The 15,120-nt window shown below is 37.0% G+C and overlaps 3 protein-coding genes across 6 annotated transcripts; 1 reads left to right on the top strand and 2 right to left on the bottom strand.

Annotated features, from left to right (window-relative positions):
• The first annotated feature begins 1,210 nt into the window (after positions 1 to 1,210).
• LOC105973737 (phosphomevalonate kinase, peroxisomal) lies at positions 1,211 to 6,390 on the top strand. Of its 4 annotated transcripts, none has more exons than XM_012998777.2 (11): positions 1,211 to 1,376; positions 1,546 to 1,600; positions 1,689 to 1,839; positions 2,606 to 2,703; positions 2,914 to 3,023; positions 3,128 to 3,180; positions 3,843 to 4,229; positions 4,499 to 4,603; positions 5,299 to 5,526; positions 5,635 to 5,757; positions 5,945 to 6,390. In XM_012998777.2, the coding sequence occupies exons 2-11, from the start codon at positions 1,593 to 1,595 to the stop codon at positions 6,209 to 6,211; spliced, it is 1,530 nt and encodes a 509-aa protein (XP_012854231.2). In that variant the 5' UTR covers positions 1,211 to 1,376; positions 1,546 to 1,592; the 3' UTR covers positions 6,212 to 6,390. The 4 variants fall into 4 exon arrangements, with proteins under 4 accessions (XP_012854231.2, XP_012854229.2, XP_088673388.1 ...); XM_012998775.2 differs by having other exon boundaries at positions 1,212 to 1,376; positions 1,498 to 1,600; XM_088817262.1 differs by having other exon boundaries at positions 1,262 to 1,376; positions 1,504 to 1,600.
• LOC105973736 (Tetratricopeptide repeat (TPR)-like superfamily protein) lies at positions 6,318 to 8,630 on the bottom strand. The gene has a single exon (XM_012998774.2). It carries the CDS (start codon positions 8,315 to 8,317, stop codon positions 6,494 to 6,496), a length of 1,824 nt encoding a protein of 607 aa, XP_012854228.2. The 5' UTR covers positions 8,318 to 8,630; the 3' UTR covers positions 6,318 to 6,493.
• Positions 8,631 to 10,412: 1,782 nt separating this feature from the next.
• Positions 10,413 to 12,159, bottom strand: LOC105973612 (putative F-box only protein 15). Its single transcript, XM_088817231.1, has 2 exons — positions 12,006 to 12,159; positions 10,413 to 11,641 (listed from the first exon to the last, which is right to left on the bottom strand). The coding sequence occupies exons 1-2, from the start codon at positions 12,033 to 12,035 to the stop codon at positions 10,583 to 10,585; spliced, it is 1,089 nt and encodes a 362-aa protein (XP_088673357.1). The 5' UTR covers positions 12,036 to 12,159; the 3' UTR covers positions 10,413 to 10,582.
• Between the last annotated feature and the right edge of the window lie 2,961 nt (positions 12,160 to 15,120).

Below are 15,120 nucleotides of genomic sequence, written 5' to 3'. Positions count from 1 at the left end.
TTCTGTTATCGCTTTTGTTTGTTTCCTCGTCTTTGTTTTCTTCGTCTTTCCGTGAAGAATTTTTCATCTTGCTTTTAAATCACTGCCCATATTCACTTGTCTCCTTAATAAATTTTTGGGTATATATTTCTATTTACCATAAGATATATAGTGCACACTTTGGGTTAATTGGCTTATTGATTTAGACCTGCATATTAAGAAATAAATATCAATTCTTAAAAAAAAAAAATTCAATTGCACTTAAAAGTTAAAACTAGATATGTTCAAGGTTTTCGGACTTGGTCGATTTATGGGTTTAGGAGTTGGGACCGATAGTTTTACGGTCCGATATCCCGATCCTTAACCGCCTCTTGAAACACACTCTCCACACCGTTTCAGAAAATTTGAAAAAGAAAAAGAAACCCGATGGTTAACCGTCAGGTTGGAACCATCGGTTGACATGTCCGAGATATGGAACCCTTGAAACACAATATGCGGATTCAATTCCGAGCTGTAGAATTGTTGACCTGATTAATTGGTCCGTTGATCATGAGCCGGGCCGGTTCGAGTCCAGGGCTGTGAACATGTCAACTTCAAACGACACGAGAATCCATGAAAAATAGGTGATGATGTGCTAAATTTGAATCTGAAATTGGAATCGCATGTATACTTCAATTTCAATCCAAATAAAATAAAATAATAATAAATCGGAAGTCAGATTAAAAAACAGTGTTCCAAAATTGAAAATTTGGATTGGAATTGGCCGAAATCGGAATAACGCTACAATTTCCACCCATTGATTTTAAATTTAAAATTTCTACTAAAAAATAGGGTAAATTACAACCACTTCTGAGGTATGATCAAATTACGAAAACCTCCCTAACTATAAATCTTTTTAGACGTCCATCTTTGCAATTTCAAATTTAGTGGAATCTTCGAGATTATATGGAATATTATCACTTTTGTACCCATTTTATCCATTCGAACTCCACATTTTGAAGCAAAATGATCATAATATGTGTTTTTTGGCTTGTATATATCCGATTGTGGTGCATCAGAAACTGTATTTTTACACAAAATGAGTAAAAACTAGAACACATTCCAAAAAATCTAGATAATTATATTGATTTTGACACCATGAGGGTGTAAGTGTAAGAAAAAATCATAGTTGAAGGGGTAGATGTAATTATCCAAACAAGATGAGTTTCTTCATAAATTGACCATACCTCAGGGGGTTGGTGGTAATTTACGCAAAGAATTAATTAAAAATTAAAAAAAAGAAAAGAAATGCGCACAACGAAGGCCGTCACTTTAGACTGATCGACTACTGCCACCGCGTACTGCATCGCCGTCGCCCGCCTTCATTCTGTACCCACCGCCACGTCGATCTCCTCCCGGTAAACACTTCTCCTCCGCCTTCTCCATTTATAAATTTATGAATTTTCATTTAACAAGTAAATCAATTACTTCAAATGAAAGTGAACAATTAATTTCATTTGAGCTTAATGTTTTTATTAGATTCAGAAGTAGACTAAATCGGCGATTTCAATTTATTTGCCGTCACAGTTGAAATTATTCAATCAAGCATCACCGGACTTGAAATTTGCAGAGAAATGGCTGTGTGAGTTTGCATCTTCAATAATTTCTGGTTATTGGTTTCTTATGATGAACGTTGACAATTTCATTATAACTTTAATTGCTGAATTTAGGGTTGCTTCTGCTCCGGGAAAGGTTTTGATGACCGGTGGATATCTAATTTTGGAGAGGCCGAATGCCGGGATTGTATTGAGTACGAATGCTCGATTTTATGCAATTGTGAAACCACTGTATGAGGAGATTAAACCTGAGTTTTGGTTGTGGGTATGCATGCTGGACTTTCAATATAATATAATTGCGTATAATTACGTTTTGTTGGGATGAATGTTGGAATTGCTTGTGGTTTTTTTTCTGTTTCGTTTGCTTCATGATATGGATACAGAAAGAATGATCTCTGTAATCTTTATTGTTTTTCTCTCATAAAAAGTTGATTGAGTTGAGTTTGAATAGGGAATCGTTTGTACATGATGAAGAACAGGATTTTGCTTCTATATAGCTGAAATAAACTGTGTTAATTGACAAATTTTTAAGGAAGAAGTTGGAGATTATGCAGAAACTCGTGTCTAGTGCCTTCTTTTGTTCCAATTTTTGTGTGTAATTAGTTTATACTACCATTACGAAGGATTATCAAAAGCAAACTAAATTTAGATTTGCTTGATGTTAAAGCACACTGTTGCTTGGAAGCATGGAAATGTTAGGTTTTTTTTTATATATTATTAATAATCTCCTTTTCCGTGTTTTTTCTTTCTATTAAATAGATCAGAAATGTCAGCGTACAACTATTATGTATGGAAAATATTTGAGTGCAATTGCAAGCTTTATGTGTGGTTTATCAATATTCGACAATTCTGATCTTTACATGGATGTATTTTATTGACTCAGAAGTCAGAGAGCATATTCGTTCTTAGTTGATTATGTAGCAAGCTTCAAACTGTAAAAGTGATTGACATCTCATTTCCTTCTCTAGCAAATAGTTGTGCTCGTTTGTATTTTATTTAACCCTTGCTACATAATTTTAAATTTTTATCAGGCATGGTCGGATGTGAAATTGACTTCTCCTCAGATGTCAAGAGAAACTACGTACAAATGGTCGCTTAAGCATCTGATGCTTCAGTGCGTCTCCTCAAGGTGAGGATCATTATTTTTCATTATTACCATTTGTGCATGAATCGTGCATGAATTTATATATCATAACATTTGTAGGCGAATTATGAATGAATAACTTAAATTGAATGTCACATTATTTTGTTTGCTTCCACAATTTATCACAAAATACAAACTTTGATCTGCATGGTTCTACTGGCTGAATCAAAATTTTCTGCTCTTTGCTAACTTCAGTGACTCAAGGAACCCGTTTGTGGAATATGCACTTCAATATGCAATAGCGGCAGCACATGCCACATTTGACCAAAATAAGAAGGACGAGTTGCAAAAATTTTTGTTGCGAGGTCATCATTGATACTGAGCTTCTAGTCTTTCTTTCTTTTCTTTCCTTCTTTTTAAGGAGCTGAAGTATAGAAACTTTAACGTTTATTCTGGATTGGTCGTGCAGGTCTTGATATTACAATATTAGGTTGCAATGAGTTTTATTCATATAGGAATCAGGTAATCTACCTCCATGGTCTACTGGAAAATTTTCCTGATGTTTTAGTATTGTCATAGTCTCACCCCGAAAGGTTAATTAGTCAAAATTGAAGGCCTGGTTCTCATATTCGAATTTCATCTCAGTGCTCTCATTAATGATTTGAATATTAAAAAAATTATGTTCTCACATCGGTGAAGCATTTCAAAGATGTATTTTCATCCGTCTATATGACGCCTTTTACGATAATGAGAAGTATTGAGTTTCAAAATAGCACGCAATATCAGCTTTGTAGACAAAGAAGGGGAATTATTAATAAATCGAAGCAGTGTTTTTGTTTATTTGGTATTCTACTGGTGTTTTCTTTTTTCCCCTAATTAGAATGTCTTTTGCAAATCGTATGGTTTTATGAATATGATACTGTAAGGCATGATAAGCCTGTGTACAAAAGATTCACTGGCTGCAGATGTTGCATGGAATTCAAATTATATGTCAGAACAGATGGACAAATATATGTTTCATGTACAAACAGTTCATAAAATTGGTTTCCGTTCCCTATGCAGTTAAACATTCTGTTTTACCATCGAATGGAATCCACATAAGACATGTATACATGTGTTTGTATATATATGTGTAGTATCGACGATTTCTGTATAATTTGATAGAAAAATGTCATGTTCTGCAGATTGAAGCACGAGGGCTTCCGTTGACTCCAGAGTCATTAGCTTCCCTCCCACCTTTTACTTCCATTGCATTCAATGCAGAAGAATCAGGAGAGAAGAATTGCAAGCCTGAAGTTGCCAAAACTGGATTAGGTTCATCAGCAGCTATGACAACTGCTGTTGTCGCTGCTTTACTTCATTACTTTGGAGTAGTCAATCTTCCCTCTATGGCCAATGGTCATGTTCAAGGGAATGAAGGGGCTGAAGCGTTGGATGTTGTTCATATCATTGCTCAAACTGCTCATTGTATTGCACAGGGTAAAGTAGGCAGCGGATTTGACGTGAGTTCTGCTGTTTATGGCAGTCATCGGTACATTAGATTTTCACCGGAAGTACTTTCTTCTGCTCAGGTAATGTGTCTCTCTTTGTTCCATTCTGCCAAGTTCTGATTTCTTAATGACTGTGGTATCTCGGGGAATAGTTCTGTATGCTTCTATATTGAATCCTTAATTGAAGCAGCTAATAAATGATCACTAATCGGGATAAAGAAAGACATAAAAAGTTGGATTTTTTCTACAAAAATGTGTCCTTTCTTCTATTTGCTGAGCTGGCTTAAGATGATTGCTATTAGACTATTCGTATATGTTGTTTGGTAAATTGACACGCTATTTGGTTACAGGGTGCTGTTCAAGGAATGTTGATAGAAGATGTCATAGGTGATGTTCTAAAATCCAATTGGGATCACGAGAGGACTAATTTTTCGTTGCCTCCATTAATGACTCTAGTAAGTCCAGATTTGGGTGGTTTTTTTTTCATCTACTTGTGTAAAAAACCATGGTTTTCAATCTCACTGTTTTATCAACTGGTTTTCAAGCTAACTGTTGTTTCAAAAGGGCACAACTATATATGGTTCTTCTACCTCTTACACGAAAATCAACAGAAATGACTTCTCGATGAAAACTTAACTATACAAGCTATAACCATTTCAACTTAATGTTGTGCTGCAACTTTTCTAACTAATCATGCAATTTTTTCATCCTCAAGTTTTTGAATTCAACAGTTCCTTACTTCCTTAGCTAGTTAACTTTCAATTGCCGAGTCCCTTCATAGAATCAGTTACCGAGCTGAAAGGAAAACAAGCAGGCTCTACCCAATCCAGAAGTAATGGAGCTTGAAAGTGAACTTGGAAACCATGTTGTATAGCGTGAAAAGCTCCTTATTTCCCTATGATTTGGTCCCAAAGTATGCGCAAAACGAACACTCACCATCCCAAATTCTTTTAATTCCTCTCATATGATACAGATTGCCCTGCTTCACATCTTATCTCCATCCTCACCCACCCAAAAATAGAAAAGAAAAACAAACATACCAAAGAGCACATCCAACTGGAAATGAAGTTATCGGGATCTTTTTGTAGTTTTGTTACTATCGAGTACATGCTTTCTTTCTTAAATTTGCTAGAATTGAACTTATTTGCAGTTACTAGGAGAACCAGGAACGGGTGGTTCATCAACACCATCAATGGTTGGTGCTGTAAAGCTGTGGCAAAAGGCTGATCCGCAAAACTCTCTCGAAACATGGAAAAAATTGTCTGAAGCAAATTCTGCCCTTGAATTCCACTTTAACAACTTAAGCAAATTGGCAGAAAACAATTTTGATGCTTATAGAAATGCCATCAACAGCTGCAGCAAGCTGACATCAGAAAAGGTATCCATTCCCATATTTCCTGATCTATTTAACAGCTGCCGAAGTGACTTTCTTTTTATCTCAGTAATGATCTCTGACAAATACTTCGACTGATTTGTAACTTTACAGTGGACTGAAGGAGCCACTGAACCAAACCAAACAGAAGTTATTAAATCACTATTAGGAGCTAGAAATGCCATGCTCGAGATCAGGTCTAACATGCGGAAGATGGGAGAGGCCGCCGCAATTCCTGTACGTTTTTTTCCATGTCAGCGAAAGCTTCCTTTTTCCTTACTCGCATGTTAATTGCTTACAAAGATTGCAAATCAATATTTTTAACTTGCTTGCTCTAAATCCCAAAGTAAAGTTGTAAAAGTCCGATGCATTATGATCCTTGTATCTGTTTGAACGAGTTCTTCTCATATATGCCTTTTTGCAGATAGAACCTGAATCACAAACTCAACTGCTAGATACCACAATGAATATGGAAGGAGTTCTATTGGCTGGTGTACCTGGTGCAGGTGGGTTTGATGCTGTCTTTGCTGTCACCTTGGGTGATGTTAGCAGCAATGTGATCCAAGTCTGGAGTTCACTCAATGTTCTTGCCTTGCTAGTGAGAGAAGATCCTCGTGGGGTTCGTTTAGAAGACAACGATCCACGAGCAACACAAGTTACAGCTGGCATTTCTTCGATTCGCATCGAATGAAAATCCTTTTTTTCCATTATTTTTTGCCGTCAAAGTTCAGGTAGAAAAATTTGTAATTTTTAAGGTCTCAAAAGGGACACCTATTCTTGAGCAAGAAAACAGTCAATAAACAAAAATATCTGTTGTAATATCAGACATTGTATCTTTCGAAATTTAATTCAGTGTTGGACATACAAAAAGTACTTGAATGCATTAATATACAGGTAACTGTCATTTTCTTCGGAGAAAAGATTGACATGCGGCGGTATCTTGAAAAAGAAAAAGAAACGTATATATATATATTCACCAGTAGTCTTTACAAGAGCAGTTTCCATCTCTAAAATGGTGGAATATATTCCGATCCCTAACAATAATTTCCCGTTCGTAAATTGTTGAAATGAGTTTAGTGTACGTGTGACAGTCGCTACACATCCTAACGTTTCTCACTATTCTTACAGGACTCCCCTCAGACGTATTGATCAGCGAAAACGCAATAGCCAGCTTCTGACTGTGAGAACTCAGCCTCTGCCTCTTCTCTTCCTCACTAACATCAAACAACACCTGTGAAGTATCTGCAGAATATCCCTCGAATTTCAACTGCCACTCCATCTGGTGAAGCATCTCATAGATTTCGCTGCACTGAGAATGAGAAGTATCGCTCGAGACAAATTTATGAACCTTTCTCTTGACTTCAACGGAGCTCGATCCTGGCTCTTGGCCTAGTCCATTACTAGCCATTTTAACTCGGGTAATCGACATTTTTTGCCATCTTTGAGCTTGTGCGTATATATTACAGAGATTTAAATAGTCGCCTGCGTTTCGTGTGCTCATTCTGAACAGATTTTCAGCTGCTAATTCCCCCAACTCCACATTCTGATGAACCCTGCAAGAACTGAGAAGGCTCCGCCATATAACCTCGTTCGGCTCGATTTTCATGTTCTTGATGAACTCAAGAGCTTCACGGATCAACCCGGCCCTACCCATGAGATCAACCATGCAGCCGCAGTGCTGGATAGTCGGCTCTATCCGATGCTCGATTCTCATTCTGTCGAAATATTTCTTACCCTCTTCGACTAATCCTGCATGGCTACAAGCACTCAAGACGCCCACATAAGCAACATCATCCGGCTTCAATCCTCGTTCGAGCATTTCCTCGAACACCTCCAGAGCTTCCTCGCCGTGCCCGTGAGTTGCCAGCCCCGAGATTACTACACTGTAAGACTTGCGATTCTTCTTCTCCCCCATCTCTCGAAACAGAGACATTCCTTTATCCAGACTCCCACTTCTTACATACATATCCATTAACGAAGTTTGTACTGCAACGTTGAATCCAGTCAAGTTCCGAATTAGATAGCCATGTGTGCATCTCCCAGAATCGAGAACACCTAAACGAGTACAAGCAGAAAGTACACTCACCAAAGTACTCTCCTCAGCCCTCCATTTTCCCTCCCAATTCATGTCGGAGAACAACCTCAGACACTCTTTCCACATGCCCAAATTAGCATGTGCTGCAATAAGTGCACTCCAAGAAGCAATTGTCTTATGATCCATCCGTCTGAAAACCGCACAAGAACGCTTCACTCTGCCGCATTTTCCGTACACGTTGATCAAACTATTCTGCACCATCACATCCTCAACAAATCCCATCTTGTAAATCTGCCCATGAATCTGTGCTCCCTCCGCAAATGCCGATAAAATCGAGCACGCCTTGAGAAGAGGAGGATACGTGAAGTTATCCGGCTCCACCCCAAATTCGAGCATTTCAAGATATGTGAAAAACGCCTCTTCCGAGTTCATATCCTTTACGTACCCTCTGATCATGGTATTGAACTCGAACGAATCCGGATCATCCATCTGCCGGAAAATCGAGCACGCGTAATCCATGCTCCCCCATTCCGAGAGCGCACACGTTGTGAGGAGATTGCTCGCGCAGAACGAGCTCCAAAACAATCCCAACTTGACGATTTTTCCATGGACTTTCTTGAATTCATCCATGCTCCTGCATGTTTTGACGAGTGAGATGCATTCTTGTTCCTTGACACCGAAATCGATTTCCGGGTTTTTTCCATGGTTGTCTTTCGGTATCGAGAACTGATGGGGCTGATTTGGGATTGATGCCACTACCATAATGGCGGTTTTACTACATCATCGGATGGTTAAACTGTCACAATCAACGTTGAAACTATGAAGCAGAAAGATTGGGTGATTAAACCATAGTACAGTGTCTGAGGTTTTGGAAATTTAGATTATATTTTTAATTTTTTTTTTTTGACATAATAGAAACATTTTGATTTTGTTACAGGGAATTAATTATTCGATCGAGGAAGATGGAGTTTCATCCAAGAGATTTGGAATGGAAATTTCAGCCAGAAAAAGTTCCAGGTCAGGTATTTTTAGATATTTTAGTGGATAAAGATAATGTTTGCAGCACAAGGATATGGGCTCCATTTACCTGTTTAAATTTTACAATAAAATAATAGATTTTAAATAATTGAATTAATTATTTTATTACATTAACTACATACAAACTCATTTTAAATACAATTTTTTTTAAATATTAATGTATGAATCATCTAAAAGGTTTGCATAATGTAAGTTTGATGAGATTAGAGAAACAAAAATCTACTCATAGCTGTTCAAAGCTTGTTTGATTATTTATCGAACTTTTAAAGTTGTGTTTAAGATTGTCTGTTAAGCAATCGAGTCGCGTTTTAATTGAGCTGAACACAAATCGATCTCTTTCTCACCTTTTTCAGTTTCAAACTCATGAGTCGCAAAACTATTAGTCAATAATTATAATAACAGTTAATTAATTAAACGGAAATTGCAATCGAAATACTTTCCATGAAAATTCACCGCATGCAACATTGCAATGTTAGAGACCTCCCCATAGACAAAAAAATGCTTCCATTTAAATATATGACGTGTGCGAGGTTTTTAATCAAAAATATATATATTTATTTATCTAATTTTATCATCTTGATATTATTATAAAATAGTTCTTAAATAAAAAATATTATTAAATTATTTTATATGAAAATGTTACTAAGTTAAAAATAGTTGTTTTCATGAAACAGAAAATAAAATTTTATATTTTAAAATAAAAGTTAATTTATTAAGCTCAAGGGGGTATTTGATGCAATGAATTACTTTAGGGGGTTATTTGATAATTTTCAAAAGTTCGGGTGGTATTTCATGCATATGGTAATATTTAGGGGTGCGAAATGTATTCCAGCCTAATATATATGAAGGGTAAATTCCACTTTCCCCCCATGTACTTTGGCTCGGTATTACTTTACCCCTCATACTATTGATTGCATCGACTTACCACCCTGCACTTGAAAATTTGTCTCAATGTGACCCTCGCTGTTAGTTGTCAGACATTTGACCTTAACATCATTTGATCTAAGCTCTGAAACTACCAAAACGCCACATTCCCGAATTTAAATAATTATTAAAAATAATAATAATAAAAAAAAACAAAAAAAAAAAATAAAAAAAAATAATAAAAAATTCAAGACAATGAGAAAACATAGTCCACGACTTATCTTTTATTTTTCTTAATAATTATTTAAACTGGTAGATGCAACTTTTTTGTAATTTTTAAACTTAGATCCAATAGTGTTAAGGTCAAAAGTCTGAAAACTAACGATGAGGGCCACATGGAGACATTTTTTCAAGTACATGGGGCAAATCGATGCAATCGAGATTAGAAGGGGTAAAGTGATATCGAATAGACATCAATAGCCTTGGATTTGTCATGTGCAACACATATGGGTTGAGAATCGGTCATTTTGACCTGAAAACAAGCAAAAAAATGGCAAAGTGGCACAACTAATTGAGTATAGGTGAACTCGTGAATTTCCTTTTTTTTTGTTAAGGACCTAAGGTGGTGATTCGCAATGTCAATATGCACCCGTGCGCTTCGGAAGCATACCTCTTTCTAATGCATTGAAAAACCGGTTACTTATGATTTTGTTCGGATGATATATCTCTTCCTTATCAGGTTATCAACGTTCCTCTAACATCAACAATCAACGGAAAACATAGGTTGCGGATTTGTTGATTGTTTCTTTCGCCTTAAGCTTGTTTTTTTTTTTTTTTTCCCGAAACGATTATTTCTGCAATTATAATTTTCCGAAAAAAATGAAATAAAAGTTGCACGCTGCTCCAAACAAAACGAAAAACTATCTAAAAAGAGCACCCTAAGCAAACACATACGTTGAGATCCGACATCGAAAACATAACATAGTACATAGTACATGCATAAATATGGGCAAGAATTATATTATCAAATATAATAAACAAGAAATCCAGATTAAAACATGAGATTTTTTTTTTTTTTTTCACAAGCTAAAAAAAAAAAACAAACAAAAATCTAAGCATATCAGACTATACCAAGCTATTCTTATGAACATTAAATAAATACTCATGAGAATTGCGTTCCAACTCAAGGGATTCGATTTCTTGTGTACGCACATTGTAGAAAACGCAAACCGGAGATAAAAAAACTTCCAAGGCCAACACTGTCTCCTTTAACCAACCGATTGGTGAGACGTCTTCCCATACCAAATTTTCGAATTTGCCCTTTAGAGGTTCCAAGTCAATCTTGGGCATCTTAGTCCATTCCCCCGTTTCTGGTTTCATCTTCAAAACCTTCCATGAAAACTCGCCGCACTCGACGAGCAAAGTCAGACAACTCCCCATCGACAAATACCTGAATCTCTTCTCGTAACCTCGAGGAACAGGCGTCTCTGTAATAATTTCAGTCTCTACGTTCAAATTCGCAACGCAAGTTCGATCACTGCGAGTCCAGTGAATAAAACCTTGAGTACTCAAACAACGATCGATATCCAAGTGTTTGATATCGACACGCCTCCAAGACTTATCGACTCCCACAGTCAGTATAACGCAACTCTCTATTCCTGAAGGCTCGAATATGTAAAAACCCATGACGACCACTTTATACTGATTCGACGCCTCCGCGTACGCTATCATGGGATCATAAGCAATGCCAGGTTGAAGATAAATCGAAGGGAGGCCAAAGATTTCACATTTTACGGGATTCACAATAGAAAGATTGTAATGGTCCTCGGTTTCCACGCACTCCAGTATCAAACCATTACAACTACCCCAAACCCTTCCTACGGTCGTGTAGCTGAATTTCGATACCTCCGCCGAGCCTCGTCCCGTCGACAGAAAACGTTTATTGATTGGTTGGGGAGAATCGTGGTTGTCGATTAAATGCACGAGAAGTCCAGGAGTTGAATGCTGAAGGTGCTTGTATACGAAGTTACGGCTATGGATTGCATTGTACCATTTCTTGCAAACGAGAACTGCCGTCTCGTAAATATCTTCGGCCGGGAGATGTAGAAGAATCTCGAAAACCAAATCTTCGGGAAGAGACTCTATGTGCGATAAAGTCCTCCTTCTTTTACTCCCCCAAAACATCTGGATATGAAATACAAGCGCTTACAAGTATTAGACGCAACCATTTCAGTATTTCGATCAACTACACCTTGCGGATATAAAAAATGAATCTTTAGCAAATTATTATTTCCTTTACATTTTCAGAAATAATAAGGGTAAATATCAACAAATTGAATTTTCCCCTTAGGCATCTTCTGCATATGAAACACAAGTCCCTCTGTAATAACATCAGTACTGTAAACCTAGAAATTCTAACTATTTATTTAATCAACAAAATTTATTTTAATTCACAAAAATGGCAGAGAAAAATTCAAATTTTATACATATGTAACTGTTCATTTTTTATGTGCATAAGAAAAAAAAAAAAAGGTATATACGAAGGTGCCTTTGAGTTTGCTTCTTCGTAATTTGCCATCAGAGTAAGATCGATGTTCAAATTGGATCCGTCACTGACGGCTGAGGGCGGAAGCGGAGGCGGAGGCGGCGGCGGAGGCGGAGGCGGACTGACGGTTGTTTTGGTTTATTCATAAATGGGGCTTCTGATTAATCTTTAGGCTGGGAAATTACAGTTTTTACCGCTCAAGTTTGCACTAATTCCATATTTAGTCCCCATATTAACAAACAATACATTTGGTCCCTATATTTCAATAATTTAATATTTTTGGTCATTTTTTAAATTTACCGTTAGTCTTTTAGTTAAGGTAATGACGGGCACACGCTTGATTCCGTTAATTTTAACGGGGAATTGACGGAAAAAACTAAAAATGTTAAATTTTTGCAACATAAGGGAACAAAATGTGTTTGTTATGAACATAAGGGACCAAATTTGAAATTGGTGCAAACTTGAAGGAAAAAAACTGTATTTTCCCCAATAAATATATGTTCAAAATCTCGAATATGTCATATTTAAATAGCTGACGTCGTGTTATCAGATGGGCCTAAGGATAATTCAGAATATAGAAGCATAGTATAGTTGCTTTAAGCCCGTAATAAAGCTCGATCGGTGATTATCAAGCCCGATTAGTTTTAGATGGATCAATCAAAAGAAGATTAGTAGTCATGAAATAAATAATTATTTAATTTAGGGTAAACTACACTTCCCCAGTACTTTGGTTCGGTATCATTTTACTCAATTCTACTCTCGATTGCAACGATTTTTCTCTGCACTTGAAAAATTATCTCAATGTGACGCTCGCTATTAGTTGTCAGAAATTTGATTATAAAACTGTTTGGTCTAAAGCTCTGAAATTACAAAACCCCACCCCTCTCAGTTTAAATACTTATAAAAAAAACGAAAAAAAAGAATAAACAGAAAAACAAATAAAATAATTTCAAGACAACGAGAAAACATAGTTGATGGCAAGTCGGCAACCACATTTTTTTTCTTCTTTTTATAATTATTTAAACTGGGAGGAGTGACTCTTTTGTAATTTTCAGACCTTAGACCAAACTGTGTTAAAGTCAAATGTCTGAAACTAACGGTGAGGGCCTCATTGACACAATTTTTCAAGTACACGGGATAAATCGATGCAATCGAGAGTAGAAGGGGGTAAAGTGATATCGAACAAAAGTACAAGGGAAAAAATGAAATTTACCCTCTAATTTATTAAGCCGCCGTTCTGTTATGGCATATGCTGAGGTTTCCGAGCAGTATAAAGTGGTTATCATCTATGTTAGGAGTTTTCACTCTTCAATCATACTAAAGAGTGTTGTATTGACCGTCGGCGTCGGCATCGACAAGTCTTGGAGGGAACTTAATTGATATCAAACACTCGTCTTACTCTAGTTTTACATCGACTACCGATGGTTTTTATTCATTGGCCATGTTTTGACTTTGACTTCGCATGCAGTGAATTTTCATGGGAGGTTTTGAAGATGAAGTCAGAAACGGGAGAGTTGACGACTTAGGTTGCCAAGATTGACTAGGAAGCTCGATTGTCCGAATTTGAACATTTGGTCCCTATATCCCTTGTCTACATTGCTTGAGATATGCCACGTCTTAGACCCATTGGTTGGTTTAATTATCCGGAGGTGTTGCTCTTCTGGGTTTATGCATCTGGTGTTTGTATTCACTACAATGTTCGTACAGGGAAAATTACAGTTTATGTCCCTAAACTTTACCGCTAAAACGATTTATGTCCTCAAACGTTTCAATCCACGAAATATGTCCTCAAACTTGCCACTTTTGATCACTTTATGTTTTGCCGTTAACGTCGGCAGCTAACTTCGACGGAAATAGCACACGTGGCTCACGTGACGTCTATGTGGCCGTTAAATGTTGAGCTGTACAACACCCAGTGCCTACTTGGCCGACGAAACGTGATATGGAGCGACAGGTCATTCTCCTCCCATATTTCTATTCTAAAATCCTTAATTCTAAAATCCCTAATTCTCCATAACCTTAATGAACCCATAAATCCAATCCCTAAAACTCCATTTCGAATCCTTAATTGAGGTGAAATTCAAAAATAGCAGAATTGTCTGTGAATCCATGGCCATTATTCCTGGTGTTTTACCCGCAAAATAGCCCAATAAACAAATGCTGAATGTTTCCTCGATTTCACTTTCATCTTCGGGCTTAAATATCATGTCTTCTTTCACTTCGTTGGGGAAGTCGGGGAGCTCAAATCCGTTCTTGGGCACTCTATTCTTGGCGAAAAAAGAATTATATGCAACTTTGACAGGTGCTGCATATTTTTTTTTTTTTTGGGAATTGGTTCAGACATTTTGTCGAACATCTTCTGGGCAGGTTCTGAAACTGCTGAGTTGGGTAGAATTTGTGCCATCTTCACCATTCTTGTGCTCGCTTCATCGAGACCACAAGGGGAACAAGCATCAGCAGACGAAGAATCATACGTTTACCTTCTTCCTCTCGATTGCAAGCATGTGTTTGCACGTAAATCTGCTGTTCTTTGAGAAGGGAAAAACTCTTCAAATGTGAGAATGTTTGGATTTTTTACTGGTTTATGACTTCGATTTTAGTATGGGTTCGAGCAAGAATGCAGATTGGATTGAAAATTTGGGAATGGGTTGAGGTGATTGAAATTGTGAAGTGTGGGAAAATTACGGTTTATGGGAATGAAACGTGATTTGGGATTTGGGAGAGTGAGTTAGAGGAAAGTAGTATATTCTTGTGCCACGTCAACATTTAATATTCAATATATTATTCCACGTCATATTTAACGGCAACAAAGACGTCACGTGAGCCACGCGTGCTATTTCCGTCGAAGTTAGCTGCCAACGTTAACGGCAGAACATAAAATGATCAAAAGTTGCAAGTTTGAGGACATATTTCGTGGATTGAAATGTTTGAGGACATAAATCGTTTTAGTGGTAAAGTTTAGGGACATAAACTGTAATTTTCCCCTTCGTACACAAGAAATTGACGACTTTATATATGATTATTCTTATTGTTATCAAAACTTTGTAATTCATAGAAATAGCTTAGTATGATTAGATGGATGCTAGGTTTTAGCCTCTTAGCGAGTTGTGGCTTTGTG

This window comes from Erythranthe guttata, chromosome 1 (genome assembly GCF_056151865.1).
Source record: "Erythranthe guttata isolate IM_541 chromosome 1, IM_541, whole genome shotgun sequence".
Taxonomy (NCBI): Eukaryota; Viridiplantae; Streptophyta; class Magnoliopsida; order Lamiales; family Phrymaceae; genus Erythranthe; species Erythranthe guttata.
This window is presented reverse-complemented; position numbering and strand designations above follow the sequence as displayed.

Coding starts and splice junctions, on each gene's coding strand:
- LOC105973737 (XM_012998777.2), top strand. Junction 3,024..3,127: donor GCAAAAATTTTTGTTGCGAG/GTCATCATTGAT, acceptor TTGGTCGTGCAG/GTCTTGATATTACAATATTA. Junction 3,181..3,842: donor TTTATTCATATAGGAATCAG/GTAATCTACCTC, acceptor CATGTTCTGCAG/ATTGAAGCACGAGGGCTTCC.
- LOC105973736 (XM_012998774.2), bottom strand. CDS start 8,317: ATGGTAGTGGCATCAATCCCAAATCAGCCCCATCAGTTCTCGATACCG.
- LOC105973612 (XM_088817231.1), bottom strand. CDS start 12,035: ATGGCAAATTACGAAGAAGCAAACTCAAAG. Junction 11,642..12,005: donor ACGAAGAAGCAAACTCAAAG/GCACCTTCGTAT, acceptor TTTCATATCCAG/ATGTTTTGGGGGAGTAAAAG.